Here is a 14661-nt window from a genome sequence, read left to right as displayed (position 1 = left end):
GTGCCTTTTTGTTTATTGGGCTTTCTATTGTATAGCCGGTGCTGAATGCATTTTTTTCTGTACATCCATAGTTTTGTGTCATGCTTGTACCCCCCTGCTAAAATCACCGTGTGGTGATTGCAGCAAGCAAAAATAAATAGATAAATAAATAAATAAACGTAACCTCCAGAAACATGCAGGTGAAAGTGCATGCGTCATCGGTACCAACTCCTGTCGCATGCTAGCCTCCATCTTGACTGAAACGTGTAAGCTATATGCAAAGAAAAATGCTACGACACCACCCGGAATCCTGTACGACGGTCGGCTGCTCAAAATTTTGCTGAATGTATTCGAGAATACTGCCTCCACATTGAGGTCAACCAGTGATGGCATCATTGGGATTTCGTCTGCACCTGCGGTATCGGTTGCTCAAGCCAGCGTCGTCACTTCGGAGGACGCGGTTTTAAGGCGAGAACGTTTAATGCATCATCGTTGCCGGTAGAAGGTTGCCAGCAGAGGTGTGACAGTTCTTCTAGTCAGACCAAAAAAATCTTTGTGCACGCTGGATTCGAACCACCATCCTTGCGCTCCGCAGCCGAGCGTGCTACGCTACTTCATGCCAACGCATATGCAGTTCTTGTATAGGACGCTGGAGAGTGTTTGCAGAAATGCCTCGAATCAGACGGACGCCTCCCAAACTCCCTCCAGTGTCTCCAGCATTTAAGATTCAAAAACAATTGTGCACTTAGTTAACATCTTAACCACACGTCAGACACAAGCATCAACACCGCGCAAAAGGCTTTCGCCTCACCGCACTTTAGGTCAAGAAAATGCCCTCCTGAATTTTTTTGCCGTGCCGCGCGTATCTCTGCTATGTCTCCTCTTTGCCGTCTGCACGGCGTCATTGTGACATCAACACGCACTCCTGCGGCTCGGGTTCAATTCCTATCTGGAGTCTAATTTTTTCTCTTATTTTTATTCAAATTTCTTATTCTACTGTCTTATGACATCATAGGACAGATGACGTCATAGGCAACCAACTTCCAGTGACACATTTTGCGGAAACTTCCGGCGTCAAAAAAAAACGAAAAAGAAAAGAATTTTCTTTCTCTTTTTATCTTTTTCTTTTAAACGGACCTCTCGGGAAGTAGTGCGTGGTGCAGGAGCAATGGCATGTGTTACGTGTACTGATTTAAACCTGATACCCAAAAACGAAAATGCGTGATGGTTACAACAGCAAGTAAAGATCCAGCACAAAGGACGAACACAAAACGACACGAGCGCTTACTATCAACTGATAACTGCTTGCCGTTGCCTCGTATAAATACAGTAAGCGCCAGCATGAAATAGGAGCAATGAGGTCAACTGATGCATACTAATGCAACTCAGCTCTTTTGCTGGTTGCCATTGATCTAAAATCGTGAGTTATTTTCCTGGTAGCGCCAGTGATGCCACGCTTACTCATGTTACCTAAAGCCCATGTCACACTGCGGAAACACAACAATGACATCAACCAAACACGTTCGCAAGCGAGCCGTCAACAAGTCGCCTAGCCAACTCTCCCACAACTTCCTGTCACCTTGCACGAAAGGGAGAGAAACGAGACAGGTTGCGGCGCTGTTGCCTCGTTATAAAACCTTCCGGGCGCTAGAAAAATAAACAAACAGCGTTCGTGGACCCGGTTGGCCCTGTTAGCCCGCCAGGTAAATTTTCTGCATACACCGCACCAACCGAAGCACGAACTTTGCAGTGATTCACCGCTTTTGTACCTTTCTTGCTTGGAAACATCGTTTCTCTTGGAAACGTCATAATGTGTGCCGTGGTACGGCGTCTTGGAGGCGGGGACATACGTAGGGTAAGGCTGCCGTGGCCATCGTCGGCTGGCGGATGCGGCCGCCGTGAAGAAGCACATTTCCTACTATCACCGTCGCATTCTTGTGAGCATGCGTACAGTTCTGACGAACGCGGCTCTCTAGGGAGCCAAAAGAAATGCCTTGTGCCTTGTGGAGGGACTGCCTCGGACGCAAGCTCCAGCAGTTTTTTGACGGGGTTGTGCGCGAGAACCACCCGTGCAGGAGCCGGCATACGAGTGTGCCGGCTGCTCGCGTGAAGAGGCCGGCGTCTTTCTCGTGCTGCCAGGAAATTGACCTGATCGCGATGATTGATGAGAGGCGTTTACCATGGGGTGTAACAGACACAAAGTATCGACGGCGTGATGTAAAGGAATCTTTGTTTCAAGAGATCGCTAGTGGGACCGTAATTCACAGGTGAGCGCCATTGCCTCTCCTGCTATTTTTTAACTGCACATGAACAAGAAAGCAGTGCTGCATTTTTTTTCTCTGAGGTAGCAATCGGAATACCTTTACTGGGTTTCCATTTCAACGCAAAAGTGATGCGTATTATTATACATTTTTTACTACTTGGAGTGTGTAACAAAGAAGATTAATTGCCGATATTGTAGCGTGATTTGTAGTGACCGGCCGGGTTGATAATGCATTGTGGAACAACAGCGCAAAATACGAAATACGTAGAAGTAGACACATGTCACAGAAATTAGACGCGTGTAGCCGGTGGTTAATTCTCTCTCATCTATTTCCCGAAAGCGCCTGGTTTCGGCTCACTTCGCAGCCCGTCGATCATCCAGCGCGGTTTCACTGCGGTGGCGACTCGTCCTCCGAGTCAGAATCGGCAGCGTAGTATAGCAGCAAGGCTGCTCCTCAGCAGCCGCACGCGTTCATAGTTTGTCCGATATCCTGCAAAACCGCCAGTAGCTACGGCAGCGCAAGGTGTCTCTAGTTTCCGCGACTGTTTGGACGCACTGAGGACAGCGTTCGAGCAAGAGCAGAGATGCGCCGGGGAACGCGATTGGAGTGGTTTTGTTGCGTTAGCAACACTACGCCAGGTTGTCGCCTCGTCGCGTAGCCGGTAGCCGGTAGGCACGAATGGCCTTCAAGAGCCGTTGCAAAGCAACTGTTTGAGCCGAGCTTCGCCAGATGGCGTCGCCGTCATCGGCGCCACGCCGCTGCTGCGCGCGTAGTCGCTCGCTCCTCCCAGATGCGTGCTCTTTGCCGAGGTGTAGGGTGAGGAGGCGGCGCTTCACCGGGGTATATGCGTGCTTCGCCTCTGTGGAATATTGCCGTCAGCGGCGTTTACATGAGCCCGACAGCGGCGGATGAAGTCAGGGGATCGAGTTGAGCGAGGTCAGCCTAACCCGACGGCTGCGCGTTAACATCAACTCGATTTTAGCCAGTCGAGACCGCTTCAACTCCAGCGACATCAAGCGTCAAACAGTGCAAGCGGGAGAGAGCAATGGCAGCCTCCAAGATGGCGGAACGGTACGGCTGTCTCGGAGGCGCGACGACGCAGGTGAAAAACAGGTTCGCTTTTATCCTCTCCCCTCCCGGTAATCTGACTCTTCGACTCCATGCTTTTAGACAGGCAGGTCATGCGAGTTAACCTACCCCCTGCAGGCGAGTTAACTCGACTCGCTCTGCCGCTTACTTTACTCGACCCGACAGCGTTTACATAAACCCGACCACTGGTTTTTTACCCGACAAGCAAACTCGACTCGAGACTATCGAGTTAATGTAAACAGGCCTGTTATCGAGAGCGCTAAAGAGAAGCAACGGCGACAGGACCAAGCTGGAAAGAGAAAACGCGCTCAAGAGACAGCAGAAGAACGCCCTGTGCGACTCAAAAAGCGTCGCAGCTAACGCAACTGCCCAAGCTTAGCCAGAACTAAACCACGCCTAATTTTCCTGGTGTGAGAGAGAGTTTCTGAAGAAATGGCGCACATGTGGCCGATACTTGCTGGAGGAGACAGCGACACGTTTCCTGACTGTTCGCGTTGACGCGGTGTGACAAGATCGCCAACCCGACGAACCCACTGTTTTGTCGGACGGGTTGACCGACTGTTTCCGCAGTGTGACTCAGCCTTAAACGTTCAATATTTATAGCCTCGATACCTCCCTAACCTGCTTGTCTTTGTTGTGGTTGATAATTTGATTACGTTCATTTAAGGGCACACGTGGCTTTGGACGGCCCCATTCCCAGATTTGATCTTGCATTGTCGACTCTTCTGGCATACGCTGCCCTGTTTGCTCTCATTAACATTGTAATTATTTTCTTTTCAACTGCTCTTTACGCATCTGCCTGTATGGCCAAAATATACATGTAAACTAGATATGTAGCCTTAAATATATTGGTCTAGTGGGCATGATTATGTTTCGCAGACAGGCAAACAGCTTACAACTTTTCCTCTGAACTCCGGCAGGGATGTCCGAAAATACCTTTCAAAATTCCTCACACTGCGACCTGAAACTCTTCAGAGATAAATGCGCAAAAATCTCATTAGATTTCCTTTCTCTTACGTAATCTCTGAATTCAACCCTTGCAGCGCGAGGCCGCGGCTCCTGGCGAAATGTTCCGCCGCTTATCTGGAGCATATGCAAAAGCTGCTGATGAACGAACGCTGGAATTGTCGTTAGAAAAGTAGGCTGGTAACTCACTCGATGTCCCTGCCTTGTAGAACAACGGCGAGAGCAATCACTGTATTGTTCAGCCCGAAGGCGTTGGTTATGTTGAATGTGTAGGCGTCGGTTTTCACGCCGTCACCCTGCAGGAAAGAATGTCTGCAGTCATTACCATGCATTGGTCAGCAAGAGAACTGAAGGTTGCCGTTCTGAGTTTGTGCGCCGGAATCAGCGGTCCTCCGAGATGTCATGAGAGTTTTCAAAGATGCTTTCTAGATGCTGCTTCTTATTCTGCCCGACGCCTTGATCATATGTGGGCGAAATTTCCAGCATTATTCTGTGTTATCATTCAGTTAGTACTCTGTTTTGAACTGCACTGCGTGGCATTGTTTTTTATATTATGAATTGTTTGTCCTTCAAATGATCGCAGTGGCCTGGCTTGAACAGAGCCATGCTGTGGAAAGGAAAAGATATACCGCCATTTGTGATCGAGGATAGACGTTCCAGGTGCCTGACATACCTAATGTCCTTTGCTATGATATGCGTTGTTATCGTCAGCATTCCCTTGCAAGCCTTGAGACGCGCCCGAGTGATTCTCTCATTCTTAAAGCAGCTCTAGTTCTGTTCTAGTTGAGTCTCTCATGCCTGTTTTCTTTAACAACATGCTCGAAATCTCTGATATCTGGCGAGATCATTGCTCGCAATTGTTGCTGTTGTTGCGACTGAGAGAAGGATGAAAAGGAAAATGCATGGGCCTGCCAACTGGCTCCAGCCGAGCCACCACCGCTGCCACGTGCAGATAGAGGAGAGTCAAAAGATCAGAGGAAAGAGAAAAAGAAAAGTAATGACGCGCGTCGCAGCAACAACCGCGTCTGCCGAAGCGGACGCTGGCTGAAAAAAATGGCTGAGGCTTAGCTAAAGTTAAGCCTAGTCAGATGCGAAGCATATTGATGGCTAGGCTTAGTAATACATGGCTTTCTTTGGTTGACGTTCATCCCGCTCTTCATCGGTCTCTGTGGCACCCTGAAGCTTTCGCTTCTCGTTCAAATCAGCCCTGCTTCTAGGCTGCATCCCAACACCTGGCCGCCTCGTAAGTGCCCGGACAGCGAGGCAAGCTCAGCTTTATACCGCTGCTGTAGCGTCACGTGGTCAGCTGCAGCGCCTCTGATGTGGAGCCTCCACCGCCGCGGCCGACCGCGCGAGCCGGCAGCCCATCTCTCCTCTGCTGTGACGTCATGTTGTCACGTGGTGTAACGTGGTCACGCTCAAGGTCAATGGTAGCTCCACCGCCGCGCTCGACGGGCTGTAGTGTAGCTCTAGTAATATGCTTCGCATAAAAACAGATAAGCGGCTGAAGCCGCGATTCATCACCACCTCCCCATTGCTCGCAATACTGGTTTCAGTAGTTTTCCCTCCGACAGCCCTCGAACGACTGTTGAGTGAGCTGCTGAAAAATATAACGTACAGCAACAGCGGTTTCTTTCTTAAGCACGTACCCGAAAACTTGCGGCAGGCCTTAATCTCTCAATCTGTGTAAAGCAAGGTGAAGCCTCGTCCTCACGTTATGATGCATTTCGGCCTGTAGGGGTGCCGTATGGCTACGTTATACAGTTGAGAAGAAAACCCTGTTGCACGCTTACTTTTGGCAAATGGCGTATGTGTGCTTAAGGATGGATCACCGATCTCTCTGCGCGGCTACTGATATTCGAGTTGCATAGAATGCACTCTCCGTACATCGGACCTTCTTTAGTATGTGAGGTGGGTAACAGACATTGAGGCTGCTATAAGTGAACGATATCTCATATTCATTAAACACACTCTCTTCGGCTGTCTGGCACGACAGCGCGCAGTCAAACTTGCCAAGTTAAAGGTTTTTTTTTAAAGGCGAAAGCCTTTAATGACTCATACTGTCGTGACCAAGTTGTGTTAGCAAATGTGTCCGTGTTTCGGCGCCACTACTTAAAACTGCCTAAGCTGGGAATCGAACCAGAGCCTTCAGCATCGCAAGCGGAGACGCTACCACTCCGCCACGAAGGCTCAGGGTTTCAGCATGAATAAAGACGCATCTAGTGAAAGCATGGGTTTCACAAATTGAAAAAAAAAATAATAAAAAATTGAAAATCAGAAACGAAACCAAATTAAAAAAATTAACATTAAAAGGGCGCGGGCTGCCCTGCGTTCTCAGTCGTGCACTGGGTGCATGTTCTTAAGGATGGGATGGGTGATGAAATGGGAGCGTAGGTCTGGAGGTAGGGGGGCCTCCTCGGTAGAATGGGTGATCGGGGTGATGCCTAGGTGACAGAACAGAGTGGGGCCTGTCGCGGTACCCGCCAGACGAGTCAGCTGAGGAGCTGGCTGAAGCCACTATAACATCATCAAATGTACTATCGGGGACAAAAGTGGTGTACTCCAAGCGGCGGGAGACGTAGCAACGGAAAACTGCCGCATTTTACCGAGCTAAAGTACGAAATATTGAAACGAGCCAAATGACACACTGGCTGTCTCAATCCCAGCTGCCGCCTGTAGATGGCGTACAAACGAAGCAGTACAAGCGGATATGGGCTGGGCATCGTTCGTTCGTAGCACGGGAAGCTAAGAGTAAAATACTATATGAAGAACACCTGAGGAAATTGGACGATAACAGATGGGCAGCTAAGGTATTTAAATATTTATACAGAAAGAACGTTGACTCACAGTGGCGGAAAAGAACTAGAAAACTAACCAAGAAGTATGCCGGTCATGAGGACGGAGAAAGAACGAGCATTAAACGACAGGTTAAAAACGCGGAAGTTAAAAATTGGATGAATTAAATGGAAAAGAAACATAGTGTAGAACTATATCGATACTGGAAAAGGCAGATCAGGAAAGAATTTTTCTATGATAACTCAAGAGGCAGTGCCCTACTTTTTGAAGCTAGGTCAGGGTGTCTTAGAACGCGCAGCTACAAAAAGAAATTTAACGAAGAAGATGACACATGTGCAGTGAGTGGTAGATCCAACGTTTCTAGATAAAGACAGTTGGAAAACTTGCTCCGAGTATGCGGCCCCTTTCTGTCGCCGATTTCATCTTAAAGAGATGCGAGCGCCATCTCTCGGGTGGTGGGAGTACCGCGTTTGTTTTCCTACGGCCTCCGTGACCAGCTCGGCATTAATCTCAGAGGCCACGATTTCTCTTCACCACCGCGGCGCCCATTGGCTGCGCTTGATCACAGTTTGCTGCACGCATGGAGGAAGAAAGCTGCACGAATGATTAACGTTAGCTCGCGCCTCGCATCGTCTGCGCCGGGGGCGGCTGCTGCGAAGTCCGCGTGCGCTCTACTTCTGGGGTGCGTGATGGCAGGATGCTCGAGGTTGAGCTTTTGGCTGTAAATATCGCAAAAACCTGGGAGCCCTTCTTTCCGCGGTTTAGAGAAACATGCCGTACCGCTTGCCTCCTCATAATTTATGTTGATAATATTATCTAAAAACGTTGAGCTGGGAGTAGCAGACGACGGGCTCATCCTAAAGCGACCGCAGCGCCACCGCCTAGACGGCGATCGCATGGGGCCGCTCTGCTCCCTGGCTCGCCGGCGCAGTTTCCCAACTGTCTTTATCTAGAAACGTTGGGTAGATCTGTGGAAACAACTGAACACCTCATAATCAAATGTGATGGTATCCATCCGGATGTCGATGCAGGCATAGTCACTCTTTCTGAGGCCCTAGGGTTTAAAGATAACAATGGTCATGTAAATAAATCTGCAGTGGAAGTCAGTAAAAAGCGATTGGAGGATTGTTGGCTGAAAAGCAGAGATGTGGCATAAGGTTAGAATTGTAGGAAACCGTAGGTAAAGGTGATGGCGAATGTTAATGAGAAGTGCCAACACAGTATACAAAAAAAAATAATAAAGAAAGAAAAGCTGAGCATGGTGGCAATTGCCACCACCCCATTTCAAAGGGGGCGGTCCTATCCATCCATCCATCCATCCATCCATCGTTGCTCCGGCTTCCGCCGCGTGGGGTGTACCACTTTTGTCACTGATAGTGCCTATAAGCGCGATTAACGCGTCCACTGACCCAGGGAGCCATTATGCGCACTTCCTTTCCTTAAAATGATCGGAGTGGAAAACGTTGTCAACGCCAATGCCAATGAACACAACGAACGACGACGGCCTATAGCTTCAGCGCCGCGTTTCTGGCACAACGTTGTCAATTACAACGCATGCTGCGCACATTTGTCACTGCCACCATTTAGCTTAAAGCAGGGTTGAGGTGTCCCTGTTTCAAGAGGGTAGTTATGAGCCTTCCCCCTTGTTCAGGTGCCCACCGAGACGTGGACACCTCGCCCTCACCTCGCGCTACGTATATCCTGGCATATCAGAGGTAAGCCACTGCCAGATTTTTTAAGGCGAAAGCCTTTAATGTCTCATCGTTGTAAGCAGCAGTTGTCGACAGAAATGTCACGCTTTTCAATTGATCGAAACGGTCGTGACGTCACAGTGCGCAAATTTCAAACGGGGCCAATTGTACTTTGGCTAGTAACCATGCAACCAATTGAAGGGATCATGTAGTGATGCTCGAAGTAAGTGGGAATGAGTTTAGTTAATTGCTTAATTTGCCCAATCAGCCTAATTAACCTTTCTAATCAGGCCAGATAAATAAATCAAAACGAGTAGGAAATTAGTCGAGTTCGGGAATCGAACCCCGGTCTTCGGAGTGCGAGACGAGCATGCTATCCACTCCGCCATGCCAGCTCGATGGTTTTAAATGAACAAAGGCGCGTCTAGTGAATACGGTGTCTTCGCTCACTCCTATCCTCCTCCCTTCCCTTCCGGCGAGGTTTAGGTGTCCACCGAGATATGAGAGACAGATACATTTCCTTTCCTCAAAAACCAATTTACCGACGAGCGAGGCGTAGAACCGAATGGGCGATGGCGTTTTATGAACTCTCTGGCAGCGTTGCAAGACGCTATCGCGTTCCACTTAGAGGCGAAGCTTAACATCTTAACCACACATCAGTGACTGCACTTTACGTCAAAAAAGTGCCCCCCCCCCCCCTGATTTTTGACGGGTGTCCACTGAGATATGTGAGACCGTTACTGCGTAATTTCCTTTCCTCACATACAATTTTCATTTTCTTCATTACGGCCCATCTTTGTCTTTCTTCTTTCGCTCCCACTTCCTCCCTTCCTCTACAGTGCGGTTCAGGTGTCCACCGAGATGCCAGAGAATTACTGCGCCATTTACTTTCCTCAAAAAGCGTTGCGTTCAAAGGGAAACGCATCGCGCCGAACGGCCGGTTGGTGGCGTTGCGTGGACTCCCTGGCAGCGCTACAACACGCTGTCGCGTTCCACTCCTAAAGGCGAAGCTTAAGCGTCATTAATTAGCAGTTAATTAGTATTCAGGCATTCATCAGTAATTAATCATTGATTGGTGATTTGTCATCACTTAGTAATTAGTACTCAATTACATGTGACGCCACCAGTGCCAGAGAAGCAGTCAAAGTGGTGCGGAAAACGCTTTCGTCTCTACGCACTTTAGACAGTCAAAGTGCCCCTGAATTTTTTATCCTGGACGAGGACCTGCACTTTCTGCTTCTTGTGTCGATAAGATTCCAATTTTCGGCCTCTTTCCTTATCAGATAACTGCGCCCTGTTTGTTTCTGTTTTCTCTTAAACCCACCCATCGTTTTTCTATGGCTCCCCAAGTTCCGTATTCCATAAGCTTCGTGGCTTCCTATTTTTTTTCTCAGCGGTTCACTCCTTTTATTCGCTTCATCTTTGTACTGTGTAGTAGTTATAACTTATTATAATCCCACTTTTCAATAAGGCGCTTCTCTATTGAATCCTTTGCACCGACTGTTATTAACTCTATTTATTCGTCGCTTAATTTTGCGTTCTCTTTTCGTCTTCTCTGCATTTCTCTTTTGACTATTTCTCCGAACTGTAGACTATACGTTTATAATCATTTCCCAGGCTGTACTTGCCTTCTTCATCTACTTCCATTATTGCGAGCTTGCTATAGATGGCCTGCTACATTGATGATCATCTGCCTGTGGCTAAATTTCTACGTGATTTGTCCCATACATTTAGCTTCTCTATTGACAATAACTAGGTTGTGGCGCTCACAAAAGTGTAGCGCTTACTTCTGGTTACAATCTGTGTTTCCATCCCGATCATCGATGGGGCGACTCATGTCGCCAAGCAGAGTAATACCGGCACCATCTCCGAACTTCTTTATATCGTCAGTGAGACACCTAATTTGATCCTTATTTCCTTGCCTATATTTCCAGGTGACATCCATTAAACAGCACTACTCAGAGGCACACATGCCACACACCTGTGCATCTGCCCCGATCGCGCTGAAGCAACGAACTGCCGTGGGGTAATTGGTCTTTTCGAATCATGCAAGAAGAGGCCCAAAAGTTGTCTGGCCAAGATGGAGAGGATAATCGCGCACTCAAAATTCCAAATCTCATACAAATATCACTGGATGTGAATCCCACGCAACTGAACACATAAAATACCCAAATAAAGTGTTTAAAAACTAAGGTTAAAATGAAGCTCCACCTTTAAGATCCCTCCCAATGCTGGAGCCATCATGTCTCTTCAAACAAAGACTATATGAAACGACGATATGCACACTGCCGCTCGCGTAATTACTATTTGCGTATGTGGAACTACTCTATTTACTCACCTACGCTTTAGCATACACTCGCAAAATACCACTTTACATGAAAGATAACACCGCATACATTAAAAGCATGCCAAAAAGCATGTTTGGCTGGCTATCCACGGGTCCTGAAATCGAATCCCGAATGAACGTTGCACAAATATTGGTTTTAGTAAAACCAGTTATTATGTAAAGTTAAGACGCTTGAGAATGTGACGACCAATACTTCACATTGCAAGTCCTCTTTTGAATTTATTTCCAGATAGCCAAGGTAGACGTGGGTTCGTGGTTGCAACTCAGACACCTAATTTCCGCGCAAAAGGAGCATTAGCATTATCCTTTGAAAACTTACGTGTTCAATTCCACTTTCACCATGCTAGATAACACGTGTTAAAGGTGCACTGAAGAGGAATCTAAACTCAACTTCAAGCCGCGGGAACTCGATCTACACGTTCTGAGCATTCTTAGAAACTTCGATTTATGGCCCTGTGTGGCCGATTTGCCTAATTAAATCGAATTAACGTACGGCTCCCGCCTTTTTTTTTTTTAATTCTCCCGGTACGGTGGGCGGAGTCGACCAAGACGTGGAGTGCCTTTCAGCCAGCTCCGTGGAGGCTTTGCTTTCGCTTTATTTTCTTTTTTTGAGGTTTCCGTGAATAAATATAGTTTCATTCGCAGATAATATAGCCGCAAAATAAGCCCGCAGAAATAAAAATACGCGCGGACTATTTGCTTCTACGGATTACTACGTATTGCTCCGCTGATGGCAGAGCGGCAAGCCGCCACGGGACTGGGTGAAAGGCACTCCACGCGTCGGTCGACTCCGCCCACCGTACGGGGGAGAATTAAAAAAAAAGGCGGGAGCCAGACGTTAATTCGATTTAGTTAGGCAAATCAGCCACACAGGGCAATAAATCGAGGTTTCTAAGAATGCTCGGAACGTGCAGATTGAGTTCCCGCGGCAAAAAGAAGAGTTCAGATTACTCTTCACTGCACCTTTAATAGTTTTCTTATGAACTAAATTGCTATTAATATAATTCTAAAAGAACGCTGCTATAACGAAAACCGACTTTTAAAAACTGCCGACAACCTTGAGTGGAACACCCTCTATAAGATCCCTTCATGTAGATTGTATGATGATGACAGTGAAATTTTTATGGCACAGGGCATTTGCAGCCAAAGGGCGCCATGGCACAAGGTATGGCACAAGGTAGCACGAGGCCAGCGGAAGCGTGTACCCATGGTATCACCCGTGGGTAACCGGCTCATGTAGATTGTATATTGCTGTGTAGGCCCTCTACTAAATATCAGAAGAAACCCCCAGGTTTGAACACTGTTTCTCCAAAATAATTGCTCTAAGCAATTACGAAATTTACAGAAAATGTCGTTTGATAAGGATCGTTCTAATATGGTTGAGCCTGGCAGGACAATGATGAATCGTTTACGTCCAGAACTTCGTATTTGTAATGGAGCCATCATCATCATAATCTTCAGCCTGACTACTCCCACTGCAGGTCAACGGCCTCCCCGATGTCTCTCCAATTAATCCTCTCCTTTGCCAGTTGCGCCCACCTTAATGTGAGAAGCCTGCGTAGCAGCGTGTGCAGTAATGCGCCGGCAGGTTTCTTTTTGCAGGGAAGGAGCGGCTCTTTGAAGGTTCAAACCCTGCAAACTCAGCACCTGGAGCATGGTTTCAAATACAGTTGAACCTCGTTGTAGCGAAGTTGAAATCTTCCGGCAATAACTTCATTATGGCCGTACTGGCCGAGCTCCCAAGTTGAGGCGTCATTACTTGGTAATATTCATTATTTCATGATACATCATATCCTTAAGAGCGAGATTCGGCTGTAATTACCGTGAAAATATGGCGATAGCGATTTTCCGGAATTTTGTGTACGGTACACTGTTCGCAAAAAAATTGGAGTTTAACTTTGACGCCCTTCAGTGTGTTTGCTTATTTCTTTAACAGAAATGTTACTCAAATTAAGTGAAAGTATTTTGACGTTTTAAGTTTCGCCGACTACCTTGCACCCATTTGGCTTAAGTGTGTACATAGATGGAAGATAGATAGAGAGGGAGGTAGAGGAAGGTGCGTAGGTATCTAGACAGACATATAGACAGACAGATAGACATAAAGGCAGACAGACAGGCAGGTAGGACGCCAGACTTCGTTAGATGGTCACTTTAGCTCAGTGGTTCTGCTGTTCGAATGCTCGCCCGAAAGCTGTTGGTTCGATCCCGACCTCAGCACTAGCATTTCAAGAGGGCGAATTCTAAAACGGTCGGGGACTGTGCGACGTCTGTGCACATTAGTGCAACCGAGATCGAAATTAACCGTACGTCTTGACTATGGTGGCCCTTACATCCGGAGTCGCTCTGTGGCGTCAAGGCAAATAAGCCAGCTAAACCAACCAAGATAAATAGATGAATGCGTAAATAGACCGAGAAACCGAAAGATTGATCAGTAGGTTTATACATTAACAGTTTGAAAGGTAGCAGCTAGAGAGGCTGAAAGATAAATATCTATATATATTGAGGATAGACAAAAAGAGAGACAAATCCATAGGTTGATGGACTGAGAGACAGGCAGACAGGCGGGGAGCCGGACAGGCAGCCAGGCAGATAGCCAGGCAGGCCCCCAGGCAGCCAGCGAGCGCGCCAGCCAGCCAGCCAGGCAGCCTTCCAACCAGGCAGACAGCGATGCAGCCAGCCATGTGGCAGCCAGCGATCGAGACAGCCAGGCACGCAGCCAGGCAAGCAGCCAGGCAGGCTGGCAGCTGTCCATGCAGCCAGCTGACACACACATACACGCGAACACGCGCACACACATGTACACGCGCTCGCACACACACACGCACACGCACGCACGCACGCACGCACACACACACACAAAACTTACATAATATACTATCTATGCGGTCCCTGTGGAGACACCTAGAGAATGCCCCGCAAATAACTCACTTTGTAATAGATCTGGTATCCTTTCTTTTCTCTCTCGATTCCCAGAGACACGAGTTGAGCGACGGTCAGACGCAAGTTGGGGTTGATCAGGGTCACTGCCATGCTTCCTAATTAGTCAGTCCCGATGTCTACTCTCGACTAGAAACAATAACTGGGCTTGGAAGTGGTTTCTTTGCGGAAAGCGTTATCTTTTCCTCACTTGGTGAGCAACTAACCTTGACTTTCTGCGGATGCTAAAACCTGACTGCAGCTCTACTATCTACGCGGATAAATGTTCGAGCTATTCGCGCAGCGTTGCTATAGTGCCCACGCTTATGAATGCGCTTGCGTTCAGAGACTGACGTCCCCTATATCAATGACTTGATGGGCACTCAGTTACCATGAAGGCCGTGTGCCTTCTTGCTCACATAGCAACTCCAGTGATGGACAAAGAACTTCATTCTTTGGAGACGCCAGGCGAGCTGCTCTTTATTGCTGCTTTTGTTGATTTCTGTCAGTCGGCGCCAGTGTGCCGGTGCATGCAAAGCTTGTGGGCACCGTTTATTCGCATTTTGTTTTTCGCGGTGGCATTCCCAGCTATAGCCGCAATATTACCAGCATT

At 47.8% G+C, this 14661-nt stretch overlaps 1 protein-coding gene across 1 annotated transcript in view; it reads right to left on the bottom strand.

Annotated features, from left to right (window-relative positions):
* The window catches only part of LOC149337694 (uncharacterized), a 34047-nt gene extending 19885 nt beyond the window's left edge, over positions 1–14162 (bottom strand). Inside the window, exons 1-2 of the mRNA XM_089554928.1 lie at positions 14061–14162; positions 4488–4594 (exon numbers count right to left, since the gene is read on the bottom strand). Of these exons, the coding sequence (XP_089411054.1) occupies positions 4488–4594; positions 14061–14162 (209 nt within the window). The remainder of the gene's footprint in view (positions 1–4487; positions 4595–14060) is intronic.
* Positions 14163–14661: the final 499 nt, after the last annotated feature.

This window comes from Amblyomma mixtum, chromosome 7 (genome assembly GCF_055824585.1).
Source record: "Amblyomma mixtum isolate Tamu chromosome 7, ASM5582458v1, whole genome shotgun sequence".
Taxonomy (NCBI): domain Eukaryota; kingdom Metazoa; phylum Arthropoda; class Arachnida; order Ixodida; family Ixodidae; genus Amblyomma; species Amblyomma mixtum.
This window is presented reverse-complemented; position numbering and strand designations above follow the sequence as displayed.